This window comes from Cebus imitator, unplaced genomic scaffold, assembly GCF_001604975.1.
Source record: "Cebus imitator isolate Cc_AM_T3 unplaced genomic scaffold, Cebus_imitator-1.0 Scaffold83, whole genome shotgun sequence".
NCBI classification, from domain to species: Eukaryota; Metazoa; Chordata; class Mammalia; order Primates; family Cebidae; genus Cebus; species Cebus imitator.
Genome location: NW_016107398.1, coordinates 1,244,227 through 1,260,398, shown reverse-complemented (window position 1 = coordinate 1,260,398; position 16,172 = coordinate 1,244,227). Strand labels below are relative to the sequence as shown.

The 16,172-nt window shown below is 33.9% G+C and overlaps 2 protein-coding genes across 2 annotated transcripts in view; one reads left to right on the top strand and one right to left on the bottom strand.

Moving 5' to 3' along the window:
- Positions 1-16,172, top strand: part of RTN1 (reticulon 1) — a 470,076-nt gene that overhangs the window by 133,872 nt on the left and 320,032 nt on the right. The gene's annotated exons all lie outside the window — the stretch shown is intronic.
- The window catches only part of LRRC9 (leucine rich repeat containing 9), a 131,565-nt gene that overhangs the window by 109,016 nt on the left and 6,377 nt on the right, over positions 1-16,172 (bottom strand). Inside the window, exons 3-8 of the mRNA XM_037740475.1 lie at positions 15,777-15,857; positions 15,288-15,506; positions 13,013-13,153; positions 12,399-12,462; positions 12,042-12,112; positions 5,363-5,545 (exon numbers count right to left, since the gene is read on the bottom strand). Coding sequence (XP_037596403.1) covers positions 5,363-5,545; positions 12,042-12,112; positions 12,399-12,462; positions 13,013-13,153; positions 15,288-15,506; positions 15,777-15,824 — 726 coding nt within the window. The 5' untranslated portion in view covers positions 15,825-15,857. The remainder of the gene's footprint in view (positions 1-5,362; positions 5,546-12,041; positions 12,113-12,398; positions 12,463-13,012; positions 13,154-15,287; positions 15,507-15,776; positions 15,858-16,172) is intronic.

The window sequence follows — 16,172 nt, the reverse complement described above, 5'->3', positions numbered from 1 at the left end:
AAAAAAAAAAAAAAAAAAAAGCATGGCTAAGGAACAGAATTTATTTTTTTTCAAATTTATAAAAGAATGTTCATTAGGTTAAGGAAATTACTAAATGTCTATCAAATCCATTTATCTTGAGTTCCTTAATAACAATGGGTCAATAAATAACAATTTATTGCTATAAAATTTATTTATAACAATAAATTTATCATGATAAATTGATTAAATACATAATTAAGAAACGCACCAGCTAAATGGAGCTTGAGAGTTATATTACTTAAAAAGGACTACCTGAGGAGACCATAAACAAATTAGAGGCATTATAAAAAATGGGACATGATTTTAATTGTTTACCTGAAATAATGAAAGCAAATAAGTTGGAAGGCTTTTACAGTTTTAGACATATATTTTCTACAGCTGCAGTCTTTTCTTATGAAATTTACTTAGTACAGAGCGGATAATCAAGATCCTAATATAATTATCTGGCATAAAAGACAGAATAGAAACAAATACATAGTATGATGAAAGGCCAAAAGAATTCTCTTTCCTCATGCATATTATGAAGTACTGCAACTGAAATCACTAAATTCTCTGCTAAAAATAAGACAATCATAACAAAGAACAGTTAAGAAAAAATTTATTTTAGGATCATGATAAACTGATTAAATATCTCTGATGAAGAAGAGCTTAATTTCTGATGTGCAACTGAGTTAAAAGAACAACTCCTAAGAAATGGGAAATTGTGTTTCTTGATTTTTTTTCTTTTTTTTTTTTTACTATTTGGAGACAATAGAAAATTCTATACAAAATTCTGTGGGTCAGTGACAGCTGAAAAAAATTTCTAATAAATTCTTAAATCTAAAACAATAGGATATCCCCATACCGAAGAATGGAATTAGACCCTATCTCTCAACATATACAAAAATTAACTCAAAAGGTGGACTTAAATGTAAAACTTGAAACCATGGAACTACTAGAAGGAAAGAGAGAAAATGCTTTAGGACATTGATCTAAGCAAAGATTTTATGGCTAACACTTCTAAAGCATGAACAACAAAAACAAAAACAGACAAATGGGACTATATTAAACTGAAAAGCTTCTGCACAGCCAAAGGAAACAATCAACAGAATGAAGAGACAACCTATGGAAGGGAGAAAATATTTGCAAATGATTGATCCAATAAGGGTCTCATATCCAGAATAACAAGGAACTCAAACAACTCAACAGAGAAAAACAAAAACAAAACAACAACAAAAAAAACGAAACACACACACACAGACACACAAATAATCCAACCAAAAGGTGGGCAAAGGAACTGCACAGACATTTCTCAAAAGATAACATACAAATGGCCAATAGGTAAATGAAAAAATAGTCAACATCACTAACTTACCATCATGGAAATGCAAATAAAAATCACAATATAATCTCACCCAGTTAGAATGGCTATTATCAAAAAGACAGAAAACAAAACAAAACAAAACAAAACAGAGAGAGATGCTGGTGAGAATGCAGAGCAAATGGAACTTTTTTTTTTTTTTTTTTTTTGACAAGTCTGTCGTCCAGGCTGGAGCGCAGTGGCACGATATTGGCTCACTGCAACCTCCACCACCTGGGTTCAAGCAATTTTCCTGTCTCAACCTCCCAAGTAGCTGGGATTACAAGCACCTGCAACCACACCGGCAAATTTTCATTGTATTTTTAGTAGAGACGGGGTTTCACCATGTTGGCCAGACTGGTCTCAAACTGCTGACCTCAAGTGATCCACCCTCCTGGCCCAGAAAAAGGAACTCTCATATGCTGCCATTTTGAAAAACAGGATGGAGTTTTCTCAAAAAACTAAAAATAGAACTTCCATAGGATTCAACAATCTCACTACCGGATATTTACCTAAAACAAAGGAAATCAGTGTATCAAAGGGATACCTGCACCCCCATGTTTACTGCAGCACTATTCACAACAGCTAAGATTTAGAATTAACCTAAGTGCCATCAACAGGCGAATGGATAAAGAAAATGTGATATATATATATATATATATATATATATATATATATCACATTACATACACCTCCACACACATGCGTGCACACACACACACACACACACACACATGATGGAATACTATTGAACCATAAAAAAGAATGAAATCCTGTCATTTGTGGCAACATGGTTGAGTCTGGAGGACATTATGTTAAGCGAAATAAGTCAGGCACAGAAAAATAAAGATTGCATGTTATCATTTGTGTGAAAACTAAAAAAAATTTTGAGGTCATGGAAGTAGAGAGTAGAATTGTAGATATTGGAGGCTGTAGGAAAGATAGTGGGAAGGAAAGAATGGGGAGAAAGGTTGGTTAACGGCAGAAAATTAAAGCTAGATAGGAAGAATAAGTTCTGGAATTCTGTAGCACTGCAGGATGAATATGGTTAACTATAATGTGTATATTTTCAAAAATCGGGAAGAGAGGATTTTGAATGTTCACAACAGGAAAAATAAATGTTTGAGGAGATGAATATGCTAATTACCCTTATTCTATCATTATACATTGTAAATCTGTATCAGAATACCAGTGTATCCTATAGAATACATAGAATTATTATGCATCAATTGTAAATAAAAGGGAAAAAACACAAGAGAACATGGGATAAAATATAGGATAAAATGTAGGATGCCAAATTAAATTTGAATTTCAGATAAGCAACGGATAATATTTTAATACGTATAATACTTAGTAAACTTACTTATACTTATTTAATTATACCAAAACATTTTTTGTTGTTTATCTAAAATTTAAATTTAACTTGGAGTCCCCCTAGGTGGGGATAAAACAAAGATTAAAACATACTAGTCTTATTTTAATTTTTTTGAATAAGCAATATATTCACATTTCAAAAACCAAAAAATTTGATTTATAAAATGAAAAGTGTACTTCCTACTTATGTTTCCCATCAAACCAGATTTGTGTGTAGTATATCTTACCATAGTTTCAACTTTTTCTAATTTATTAGGAATGTACCTGTATCTTCATATAGAAACACAAATTGTGATATTTTACTATTTCTAAAGTTTTTCAAAATCACTTAGTATGTCATAACAATAAACAAGTGTTATCAATAAGGGGTTTTTTTTTGTTTGTTTTTTGTCCTTGTTTGAGAGTACATAGTAAGATTTTGGGGAAGGAGGGAAGACTATTTTATAAACTGTAACTATATAGCAAATCAACTTTGTAGGCTGACCACATGCAACTTGCTTTTTGAATTTGGACTTTAAAAAATTAATGTCAAAGTCACTTTCAAGGACTTTGTTAAAATTGTCCAGCTGTTAAAACAAACTTTTTAAAGAAAGAAGTTAGACTAATTATAATGCTAAATTCAGTTGCATGTTTGTACTGACAAAATTTGATCCCTTTGCATCTTAGGTGGCCAAAAAAGAATTCAAAGTCATAAACAGAAATACATTCAACTATAGTTTCATAGCACTTATTTTTATGCTACTTAAAAATTAAAGTGGGCTTTTATGTACATTAACTCATTGGTTCCCCCAAAACAACCCTGTGCTGAAAGGCAGATACTATTTTCATCATCTTTGTTTCAGTTCAGAAAACTGAGCTTCAGGAGTAGCACATGCAGTTGGGGGCTTGAATCCAAGTCTTCTGATTTGAACCCATATGTTCTTCCCTCTTGCTCACACTGACTCTTTGGTGGTCCTCCTGGTAAGTTCTGACTTTATCTGCCACTTGTAATTTACACAAACTAGTTCACAGTCATAGGTGAAAATCTGAAGAATCAATAATACTCTGTTCAAGAGTTCATCACAAAGAACTGCCACAACTTATCTTCTTATGCATAGTAAGGAAGAAAGCATTTTAGAAAACTATATCAATCTATAAATTAAAAATACTTTGAATCTGAAAATCATTTTGGTCTGAATCAGAAGTTGAACTATAGTATATATCCTATTTGTGCCTTAAAAGATAAAGGAAGGATAAATATTTTACAATACGAAATGAAAATAATTACTTAATTTAAGATGTTAGGCACTAACAATTTCTTATTTTGTTCCTTATGCCACTCCTGACATTTATAAGACTGAACCAAATGTTTGAGAATCTCAGTCAAAATTTTAGAAGAGCTTGCCTCTCTTAGTTCTCCTTTTCAGTCTCTCTGCAGGTTCCTTTTCATCTACCTAACATTTAACACTCAAGTGGCACACTTTCTCTTCCACACCATTCCTTGTTGACTCATCCAGTCCACAGCTTTAAGTACCAACTTTCTGCTTTCAGTTTTCATATTTTAATTATCTGGGAAACTCTCCTACACAGTAGACTCATACATCCAACTACTTATTGAATATGTCCTCTTGGATATTCAAAAAATTGTTCAAACATTAAATGCCTAAAATTAAATCATGATTCTTCCTCCTAAACCTATTCCTCCCATACTCTTCCTAATGTTGCCAAATAGCAACTCTCTCTTTGAATTGCTCCAACTAATATCTTGGAATTATTCTCTACTTCTTTCCTCTGTACTTAATATCCAATCCACCAGTAAACCCAGATAGTCTCCATCTTTTAACTGCTACTAGAATCTGACTTCCTACCACATTTTTTGTGAACACCATGAATTGAACCATCCACATTGCTCATCTGAGTGACTGGAATAATCTCCTAACTGGTCTCTCTGCTTTCACCTTTACCCCTCTAGCTCTCCATTCTTAATCTATTATTCAAAAGGATCCCTTTAAAACATAAGTCATCTTAGTTGCCCCTCTGCTCAGAATTTTCCAGTGGACCCCATCTCACTCAAAGTAAAGGCCAAAGTCCTTACAACAGTCTACAGTCTCACATAATCTGGCCTCCACAACTCCTGTCATCTGCTACTTCTCGTCCCCTGATATCCTCAGCTACTTAACCTTTCAGAGAATCACAAACTATGTTTAATTAGATTAAAATTTACCTAATCCTTGGTAGACTACCATAAACCATAGATATTTTCTAATTTTGATATGTAATATTCCAAAGGAGAAGTGATTGTTACATTTCTGTTATTTAGGCATATATATATATATATATATACATACATACATATATGGCACTAGTCTAATTATTAACACTGATTTTTTTCAATTTCCTTCTTGTTTTGTATAAATTAGAAATAATATTCTATTATTTCACCTTCCAGTACCATCATCAAAATTAAAATTCTAGTATTGATATTATTATTTTTGTACTTTTATGTGTAACATCCAGTTCACTAGGGCAAAAGTAGAATTGGCAACAAGAACTGACCTGATAATCCTACCTACCATATGTGTAAACAGCCGGAAAGAAGCCATTATAATAAAACTGAAATCACAGATACCTGATTGGGGATGTACTTACATCTGCCAGTTCCTTGATTTGCTTTGCTGACACATCCAACGTGTCAAATCTTTGAAGGCAAGGCAAATGATATAATATATGTGTGGAATAATTACACAGAAGACAAACTGGATTGGTTTTATATTGAGGGTCATTCAGACATAAATCCTTTAAGCAAGGTAGCCTGGTTAAGTTCGTGAGCTCCTAAAACACCAGCAAAGATAATGTTCAATTAATTGTGACTGTCATTTCTAAATGCAGTATTTGAACACCTAAGATCAGCCATAGTCTAATGCACTCTAATTATCTGCTTAAATAAAGTGATTTAGATGCCTAAAATGTTTCTCACAAGTGAAAAATAAGGTAAATTCCTGGAGAAAAGATGAAATAATTAAACAGCATGCTATACCACTATGGCTTTTAAATATTTACTAAATCATGTATTTCGGCCAGAATCTTGAAGCCGGTGACATGTGCACATTTATTAATTAATATGTTGCTTCCCCTACACAGCCCCTCTTGCTAGTTGCCCCCAGGATACCTGTAGGTCTCTGCTTTCTTCACCCCTATTTCCTGTACTTATCACCTAGAAACATTGCTCTTCATCCTCCCTGCCTCCAGATCTGCTCTACTCATCAAAGGCTATGGGACCCCCACCCCCGTTCATTACAAACAATCACCATGGAATTTCTGATTTTGGGTTTTTTTGTTGATTTTTTTTTCTATAAATTCCTGTTTTACCTATCACGGTCAACTAAAGCTTAACTTTCTCTTGAGAGTGAGTTTTCTCACAACCTATGATGAGGAGGGATTGCTATGCACTCTCAGACCAATGTTTCTCCTTAACATATTTTTTCTTGATGTTTATGTCATTACAGGTATTTGTACTTTCCTTTATTTGTCATCTGGCTCTTGATTAACTGTTCAGTCTTGCCTCTTCCTGTTTAAACCCTAATATTTTATGATTTAGCCATATTAAACCAATTGAAGTTTAGGAATGTGCCAAGCCCTATGTTGCCCTTAGACCTTTACTTATGCTGCTCCTTTTGAGTGGTCTGACCTTTACCTCAATTCACCTTTTAATCTGTCAGGGCCCAACCTAAGCATCATATTCCCTGGGAACCTTGTTTCATCCCCCAATGTTGGGACAGATTATCCTCCTATGAGCTCTTTTAGCCACTGAGCTTAGTTTTGGTATGGACTTTATCATACCCAATTGCCATACCCTATTGCTTGTATCTATTATCTAATACCCTATTGCTTGTATTTTGTATCTATACAAGATACCCTATTGCTTGTATCTATAAGCCAAGGGTCTATATGGGCTTTAGCCCTCAGTCTACAAACAATGTTATTTACATTTTTTAAGTATTGAAAAAAAGAGGAATATGCATTGGAGGCCATATGTGGCCCACAAAGCCTGAAATATTTTCTATTTGGCTGTTATTACAGAAAACATTTGCCAACTTTGAGATAAACTTGTGGAGAACACAGTTTGTGTCTTAACATTGTATTCCTAACAATCAGCATTTAGAACACAGCAGGCACTAAATAAACATGTTAAGTAAATTAATTATTACTTTCAACCAACTTTGAGGATATCCTTATACCTTCCTCATTATACCTCCCTTACACCTACCTCAGGATGGTGCCTGAGGTAGGAGGGTACTGCGGTGGGGTCAAACTTGAAAGGATGCAATGCTAACTAGAAAAATCAGAATCAGAGTTAAGGGAAATCCAAAGGAAGAACCAGGAAGCATTAGTTCTAAAACTACAGTAAAAATGGAATAGAAAAGAGAATAGTGAAGTCAGGTTGCTGGAAGCAAGAGTAATACAGGGTGAGGTGGTTAATATATTTCCAAACTCTTTCTGGACAAGTGAGAATGTGGCTCACTGGTTTGACCTGAGGCTTGCGCTGAGCCTATGCAGGGAGGAAGACTAAGCACAGTTGCTCTAAAAGGAAGATATATGAATAGAGCTGTGCAGAGAATTATTTGGTCAAATTTTGCAGGGGCAAAGAAGGTAAAATATTTGGCAGCCTTTGATTACTGAGTTGCTATGTTTCACTTGACCAGTAGTCTGAGCTAGTAGATGGTGGGTATAAACTCTGAAGTCCTACACAGAAATCCCCCAACTACATTCCAAATTCAGATGACACTGGAGTCCATGAAGGCACAAAATCTCACTGAAAATTAGTGCTCTGGTACCTGGTATGGTTGGAAGGTGGGCACAGAATTTATTTAATCACCACCAGGATAGGATAGTTATCTTTTTAGGGTGGGAGGAAATGTTAGAGATAAAAATCTAAGATAATAGTGTTTCAGAAACATTTCTAAGATGAAGATAGTAAAAATTCCTGTGAATCACGTTCAATGTTTTTATGATAGCCATAATGCCATAAAAAGCCTTTTTAAATATTATGCCACACAATGAATTTTTACAATAATCCTGTTATCATCATTTTTAAATGAAGATACTGAAATACAGCAGGTCAATGTAATTAAAGTAATGGTAATAAAATAATAAAAACAATGGAGGTGTTGAGTCCTTACAATGTGCTAGTCATTATTTACGTGCTTAACTTTGTTATCTTTGTTATTTCACCTAAACTTCATATTCCACTGTATTATGTTACCTCTGGTATGAGACAGGGCTAGACCTGAGAGATCTTTCTTGCAGCCAGGCTTATAACCACCATAGGGTACAGTGGCTGGCCATGGTAATATAAATTTCTATATGGTTTCTTAGCAGGGCAATCCCTTGTTTTCACAGAATCCTGCACTTACCTTCTTTAGCCTTATGTCATAATTGCTTCCCTTACTCTGTTCCAGTCATACAGGATTTCTAGTTCCTAGAATCTGCCATACCCTTTTCAACCACCTTGAGCCTTCACGTGTGATCTAACTTTTGCCTGGAAGGGTCTTTGCCTGGGCAACTCCTTCTCACGTCTGATATCATTAGCTGCAATGCTAGCTTCTCAAGTGTGTCTTGACCTGACATCCCAAACAAGGCTAGGTCGCCCTTTTATATGTTCCCACAGCACTCTGAATTTAACGTTCATAGCTCTCTCTGATCTCTTCTGCAATCTTAACCTATTTTAAGCATAAAGCTTCGTCCACATTTCACATTATTTTCTTGGAATAGATTCCTAGAAGGGGAATTCATAGGCTAAAGAATAGAAGCCCTTTTAAAGGACCTGGTACATATTATCTAAACGCTTTCTAGGAAAGTTGTATCACCTTAAATGACTACCAATGTCATATAATGCCCATGTAATCCTAGTATTTCTAGCACAGAGTATCATGTTTATAAAATATTGACTATATCAAATATCAATTACAATTATAGATTTCTAAATTTTTATTTATTATTTTTTTGAGACAGAGTCTCACTCTGTCACCCAGGCTGGAGTGCAATTACACAATCCCAGCTCACTGCAATCTCTGCCTTTCAGGTTCAAGTGATTCTCTTGCTTCAGCCTCCTGAGTAGCTGGGACTACAGATGCCAGCCACCATGCCTGGCTAATTTTTTTGGATTTTTAGTAGAAACGGGATTTCACCATGTCAGCTAGGCTGGTCTTGAGCTCCTGACCTAAAGTGATGCACCTACCTCAGCCTCCGAAAGTGCTGGAATTACAGGCATAAGCCACCCTGCCTGGCCTTATATCATGTTTTATTTTTCATTTTACTCATTTTTAGTAGGATTGAAAATTTTTTTATGTCATGTGGAGTTCAATTCTATAAATTACCTGCTTACTTATCCTTTCTTTTACTGGGTGACTTAGGTTATTTATTTCTAATTGATTTAAAAGAGCTTTCTTAATAGTAAGAATAATTTCACAGGTTTTTTGTTTGTTTATCTTAATTTTACAATATATTTACCAGACTGAAATTTAGGATTTCCATATAGTAAGTATGATTTAAAGATTTAGTGTAGTATCTTAAGCTAGCAGAACTAGAAGGGGAAAGATACACATGCGTTCACGTGCATTAGTAAGTGCGCGCATGCGCGCGCGCGTACACACACACACACACACACACACACACACACACACGCACACACCTTATCGATCTATCTTACTGCCTGTGCCTGTCACAACTGTTACCACCCTCTGAGTGTCTCTGGTTTCTATCATGGCTTATTTCTACTTTCCACATGTTTAATCTGATCCCTTATCTGATGGTCTCAATGTTGGGAGAGATAATTTGCCATGGCCCTAAGCATCACTTCACACTCTTGCTTGTTATGCCAAGATTATAAGTATGACTACTCTTTCCCCATTTCTCAGTGTTGCATGTGCAGTTCTTTACCTGGATGGCTCCACTCGTACTCTAAACTCAACATATCCAGAACCAGACACATTATCTTCCCCTCACCTACACCAAAATAGCCATTTTTTTTCTAATGTGTATATTTTTTTAGCTTTTTAAGAACTGTAATCACCGATTCATTTTGGACTCTCTAGCTCCTCACATTAAAATTCTGCAAATTCAACAACCATAATGTCTCTTACATCTATTTCTTCTTTATCTTTCCTCCTGCTCCTCTTCCTCCTTCTTCTCTTCTTTCTTCTTTTCTTTTTTCTGTTAACACTCCACTTCATGTTCTCCTAATATCTCATTTAGATTATTCCTGTAACCTCCTGACTGAGTTTTCTTCTTCTAGCTGCTCCAAGTCAATAAACACTAACTACAGATCACTATCCCTAAAGGATATTTCTTATCATATCACTTTCTTGCTAAAAAATTTTACAGCTCTCTGTTGTCTATAAAATACAGTCCATATTTGAGACCCAATTGACCTTTTTAAGGTTAACTTCCAATATTGCTATATATACTCTATATTCCAGTCAAATGACAATGCTGATGTTATTCAAATATACTCCTTGATTTCTTACTTCCATGCCTTCATACATATTGTCTTCCCCTTCTTAGAATGCCTGCTCTCTACTACCCAGAAAATCCTTCCACAATGCTTGTTCAAATTCCGTTGATACTTCAAAGTTCTTATCAAATATTTCCTCTTGAATTTGACTAATATAATTTTGTTTACATTTCTTTTTAAGGGACTTAATCTGCCTCATTCCATAGCTTTTTGGTCTTTTTATATTTTTGCCTGAGTAAAATAATGCCTACTTTAATACTGATGAACTCGAAATTATTTCTATAGTAAATTTACCTATCTTTCTTCAATATTTTCTAGATGATGTGTTTGAATATGAACCTTCAATCTTACACTGTCAAAATTATAAATGTCACATTTTAACCAACATTTATGTGATAAACATTAAGTCCCTTTATTTGGTTGTTTCTCTTTCATTCATGTTCTTGACAGTTTATTGAGATTTACTACATGTCCAACACTGTTTTAAGGATTGTGGATATAGCAGTGAAGAGAACAGGCAAAGTTCCCGTACTCAGAGAGCTTGTATTCTAGTAAGGGATGTGCTAAGAGGAAAAATAAAACAGCAGCAGTGTGATAGGGAGTGCTGCAGGTTGGGGAGGGTTTTGAGGGTTTTCCTATTACACCTAAATTGAGAAGGAAAGGTGTCACTTAGAACATAACATTTTGACAAAGACCTGAAATAAATGAGGAAATGAGCCATGGAGGTATATGAGGAAAGAATATTCCAGCAAGTACAAGCGCCTTAGGATGAGTGTGCTAGGTATATTCAGACAAGTGTGGCTAAATTGCACAAACAAAGGAGTGGTAGAAACTGCCGTCAAAGAGACAGGTAGGTGGGTGGTCGGGGCTAGACTGGGTAGTCTCATGGCCCATTATAAAAACGTCTTTTACTCTGAAACAGATAAGAAGCCAAGGGAGGGTTTTAAGCAGAAGAGTGATTTTTAATCTGACAAATTTTTAAAGGCTCCATCAAGCTTCTGTGTGGAGATCAAATTTATAGTAGGGAAAGGACAAACACAGGAAAAACTTTCAGGAAGCTTTTTTTTCATTAATGCAGGTTAGAGATGATAGTGTCTTGAATCAGCTTGGTAGTGATGCAGGTGGTAAGAAGTGATCAGACTCTGGACATATTCTTAAGGTGGAAGCAACAGTATTTGTTAATGGGTTGGATGAGGGTATGAAGGAATAAGAAGAGACACAAATGACTATAAGGATTTTGGCTTAAGTTACTGGAAGAATGGAGACTCCATTTAGGGAGATGAGGAAGACCACAGGAGAAGGTCTGCTAGAGGGAAAATTAGTTTGTGTTAAGACATGTCTGCAGTTTTGGAGAGTTGTCAAGGAAAGTAAAGGTACTAGTTTAGAGTAATCAGTAGATAAAGGGCATTTAAAGTCTTAAGGCATGATAAGATTATTTAGAGAATGAATGCAGACAGAGATGAGAAAAGATCTCAGTATTGACTAAGGGCAGACCATATCCTAGATGCTAGGAGAGGATGAAAGAACAGTAACTGAAGAGATGTAGGCAGAAAGATAAAAAAAAAAACAAAAACAAAAAACAAAAAACTAAGAGAAAATGGTATCCTAAGATCCAGATAAATAGTTATTTGTTTGGTTTTAATAGTGTCAGATCATTAAGGCCAGTGTAGTCAGATGACTTTCAAATTTTCTGGAGTATCAGCCCAAAATAATAAACTTATTCCTTAATAGGAGACGTTTTAGTATAGTTTCTGCAACACAATGGTTCATCATCCAGGATGATAAATAAAAAGTAATTATTCCACTTAAACATACCTTGAAACAACATATTTGGTTACCAGAAAGGTTTAATCTTTCCAATTGTTCATTGGGGTCAAGACATCGACCTTTAAAAGATAAGATGAAAAAAAAAATAATTATTTTACCTCTGTTCATATTCTGTCATATTTCTGAGTTGTATGCAGCCATCATTTCTTGCATATAAATAGACTAGTGGTACCACTGTATAATTAGTAACCACTAATTAATGAGTAACATTTTTACAGGTTTAAAAATGCTTTGCAAAGATATCATAGAAAAAAGCCTATAAGAAAAAAATCTAAGCATGTACTTTTTATATTGATAAAAAATTATTACAGCATTATCTCAGATTCCAAATGAAATAGTACATACCAATGCTGTTTATTAGATTTCCAGCAAGGTTGAGATCTTTTAAATTCTTCAATGTTTGCAAACCCTAAAAATTTAAAGATACAATTTAAAACAAATAATTAAAATTGACATTTACAAATCATCTCTGATTAATCTGGTTAGTTCTCAGGTGCTCTGGGCACAGGGTACTTTGTGCTTCAGAAGCACAGAAGGAAATGACTGCCTCCAAGAAGCCACCTTTGTTCTCTATACTGGAACTTAGAATTATTGGAGAAGGGAACAGGGAGAGGAATGGAGAGGAAAAGAGCAGGAGTAGGAGGAAAAAGAATACGTCACACAGAGTATATTTATAATCTTAGGTAAGTTATGCAACTTCTCTAAACCTCTTTCTTTTAAATCTTCAAAGAAAGAATAACAATGCCTTACCGCTTAGGCTTGTAGAGGGTAAAGAAAGTAATATATACAAAGCCCTCTGTACATTATAAAATGCTATACACATGTTAGTTCTTTGTGACAATAATTGCACTTGTCATCAATATTTTGGCCTTTAACCACAATATGATCTTGAACAATGTGGTTTAAACTCCACAATAGTAACTGGCTTTACCTATAGATAATTGAAATTATTGTCTTACCTCAATATTTTTAATTGTATTGTGATTCAGCCAAAGAATCTTCAATTTGATTAATTTCTCTAAATTTTCTATTTTGGAAATTTTATTAAAATATAAATATAGTTTCTCCAAATTTCTACATTCTTGAAGACCTTCAATTTTCTGTAAAAGAAAAGGAGACTGAACAGTGTTAGCTTATGATTTGTTATTAATCCTTCCAATTAAGTAGACTTCTAAGTATATTTTCTTTTAAATATCACATTTTATTGCAAAATCGATATCCAGCAAAATGAACTGTTTTAAAAGAAAAAAATATATTCCATGTTTTCCATTTAAATACAACTATTTTCAATTTTGCACGTTCTTTTAAATTCTAATCAACTCTACATCTATTTCTATATGGTTATGATTATAATCATGTATATATCACATATGATCATATATTTCTATATGTTTATGATAATAACCATATAGAAATGATTATATGGTTATGATTATAACCATGTAAGCACATTATAATCTTAATGCACATACAATTTTGTGGGACTCTTTTTAAATTAAAACTACAATGCTTTCATAATCCTTCAAATTATAACATTTAATAATTATGAAATATTTCATTAAGGTTATAATTTTCTGAAAAATTACCTGATGTGTGGCACATTTATGTTTCAAATTTTTAGTTATAAATAATGCTGCAACAAGTAGTTTCATGGGTATGGTTGTTTCCTGCTGCTGAGTTACTTTTCTAGGATAAAATCTTAGAGTAGGGCCTTTTAAGTCAAGACTTATGCACTGTACATTTCTATGATGGCTCTTATGTTTTTCAGTATTTCTTTTCAAAATAGATGTTATAATTTCAACACAACCAATGGTGTCTCAGTGGACCAATTTTATTACTAAGTAATATTGGCTATGATTTGATTTGATTACTAAAAAGTAGAATATGTTTATGTTTTAATTCCTTATTTCTGTTTTTTTCCTTTGCACACATCAATTTATTTATTTATTGAAGTTTTAAGTTCAGGGATACATATACAGGTTTGTTATTTAGGTAAACATATGTCATGGGGGTTTGTTATACAGACTATTTTGTCACTCAGGTATTAAGCAGAGTACCCATTAGTTATTTTTCTTGATCCTTCTCCCACCCTCCACCTTTTGGTAGGCCCCAGAGTCTGTTGTTCCCCTCTATGTGTTAATGTGTTCTCATCATTTAGCTCCCACTTCTAAGTGAGAACATGTGGTATTTGGTTTTCTGTTCCTGTGTTAGTTTGCTAAGGTCACTGGCCTCCAGCTCCATCCATGTTCCTGCAAAGCACATTATCTTGTTCTTTTTTATGGCTACACAGTATTCCATGGTATATATGTACCACAGTTTCTTTATCCAGTCTACCACTGATGGGCATTTAGGTTGATTCCATGTTTTTGCTAGTTAACACTGCTGTAATGAACAAACACATCCATGTGTCTTTATAATAGAATGATTTATATTCCTTTAGGTATATACCCAGTATGGAATTGCTGGGTTGAGTGGTATTTCTGTTTTTAGGTCTTTGAGGAATCATCACACTGTTTTCTACAATGGTTGAACTAATTTACGTTTCTACTAACACTGTATAAGCATTCCTTTTTCTCCACAATCTTGCCAGCATCTGTTTTTTTTTGACCTTTTAATAATAGCCATTCTCACTAGTGTGAGACGGTACCTCATTGATTTGCATTTCTCTAACGATCAGTCATTTTAAACTTTTTTTCTTATGTTTGTTAGCCACATGTATTTCCAGAATGATATTGCCTAGGTCGTGTTCCAGGGTTTTTACATTGGGTTTTACATTTAAGTCCTTACTCCATCTTGAGTTTAATTTTGTATATGGTATAAGGAAGAGGTACAGTTTCAATCTTTTGCATATGGCTATCCAGTTATCTCCATACCACATATTGAATAGAAGGTCCTTTCACCATTGCTTGTTTTTGTCAGCTTTGTTGAAGATCAGATAGGTGTAGGTGTGTGGCCTTATTTCTGGGTTCTTTATTCTGTTCCATTGGTCTATGTGTCTGTTTTATACCAGTAACATGCTGTTTTGATTTGATTTGCTTTGATTACTAAAAAGAAGAATATGTTTACGTTTTAATTCTCTATTTTTACTTTTTCCTTTGTACAAATCAGTTTCTATCCTTTGCTCATTTATCTGTCTTAACCCATGCCTTATGCATATATTTCAATGAATTATTTTTCTAAAGCCAAAGAATTTAGAATAAAATATTCCATGTAAGGTTTTATGTTTACACTTACCTCTATGCAGCACTCAGCAATCCAAAGTTCTTTAAGTTGTAAACAAGTCTCTAATCCAGAAATTTCTTTTATATCTTGAGCAACAATTGTAAGACTTGTTAAATTAGGAAATAATGATAGTCCGACTATATGTGGATACCCTGAGAAAAACATTTCCAACTTTGATGTATCTGATCCTTCTTGTCGAACCATCTCATAAGATAAGCCATTGCACAAACACTGTTTTTAAAAAAAGAAATTTGGTCATTACCTATTTTAAATAATTTAAAAATGACTTTTACTATTAGAAATTATACATTGTCAATTGTGCTGATGCCATTTTTGTAATCTCAGAAGAGTTATATCACATATATGATTATTCTCTGCTTCCAAAAGTCACTGGATAGAAGAAATCACTAAGTAATCCTTCCAGCTCTAGAAAGGAGCATAAAAACTTTCCATTATATATTATTGAAAATGTTGTTAAAAAGAAATTTAACTTTGACTCACCAGTTCTTTAATTATTTCTTCTTGGTTTAGGTTTTCACTTTCAATCATCTTCCATTAAAAATAATGATCATAATATTATAACTGTTAAGGAAATGAAAAAAATGATAAAATATTAAAGTCATTGTCATTCCAAGTTGAAACAGACTTTAAAGCTACTGAGGTTGAACCGCTTAACTGTAGTTTGAAATCTTCGCATAGTACATTACCAAGTATCTGTATAAACTTTGAGGGAGTTTTCTGTTAGAAGGTTATTTTGTATTCTGATTTTAAATCTCTCTCTCCTAATTCCTTCCCTTCTGTTCTCAGTATACCTCCTTGGTCCTAAAACAAGTATAACTTTTTTTCCACACGATAAGCCTTTAATACTTGAAGAAAATGGTCATCTCTCACCTACAC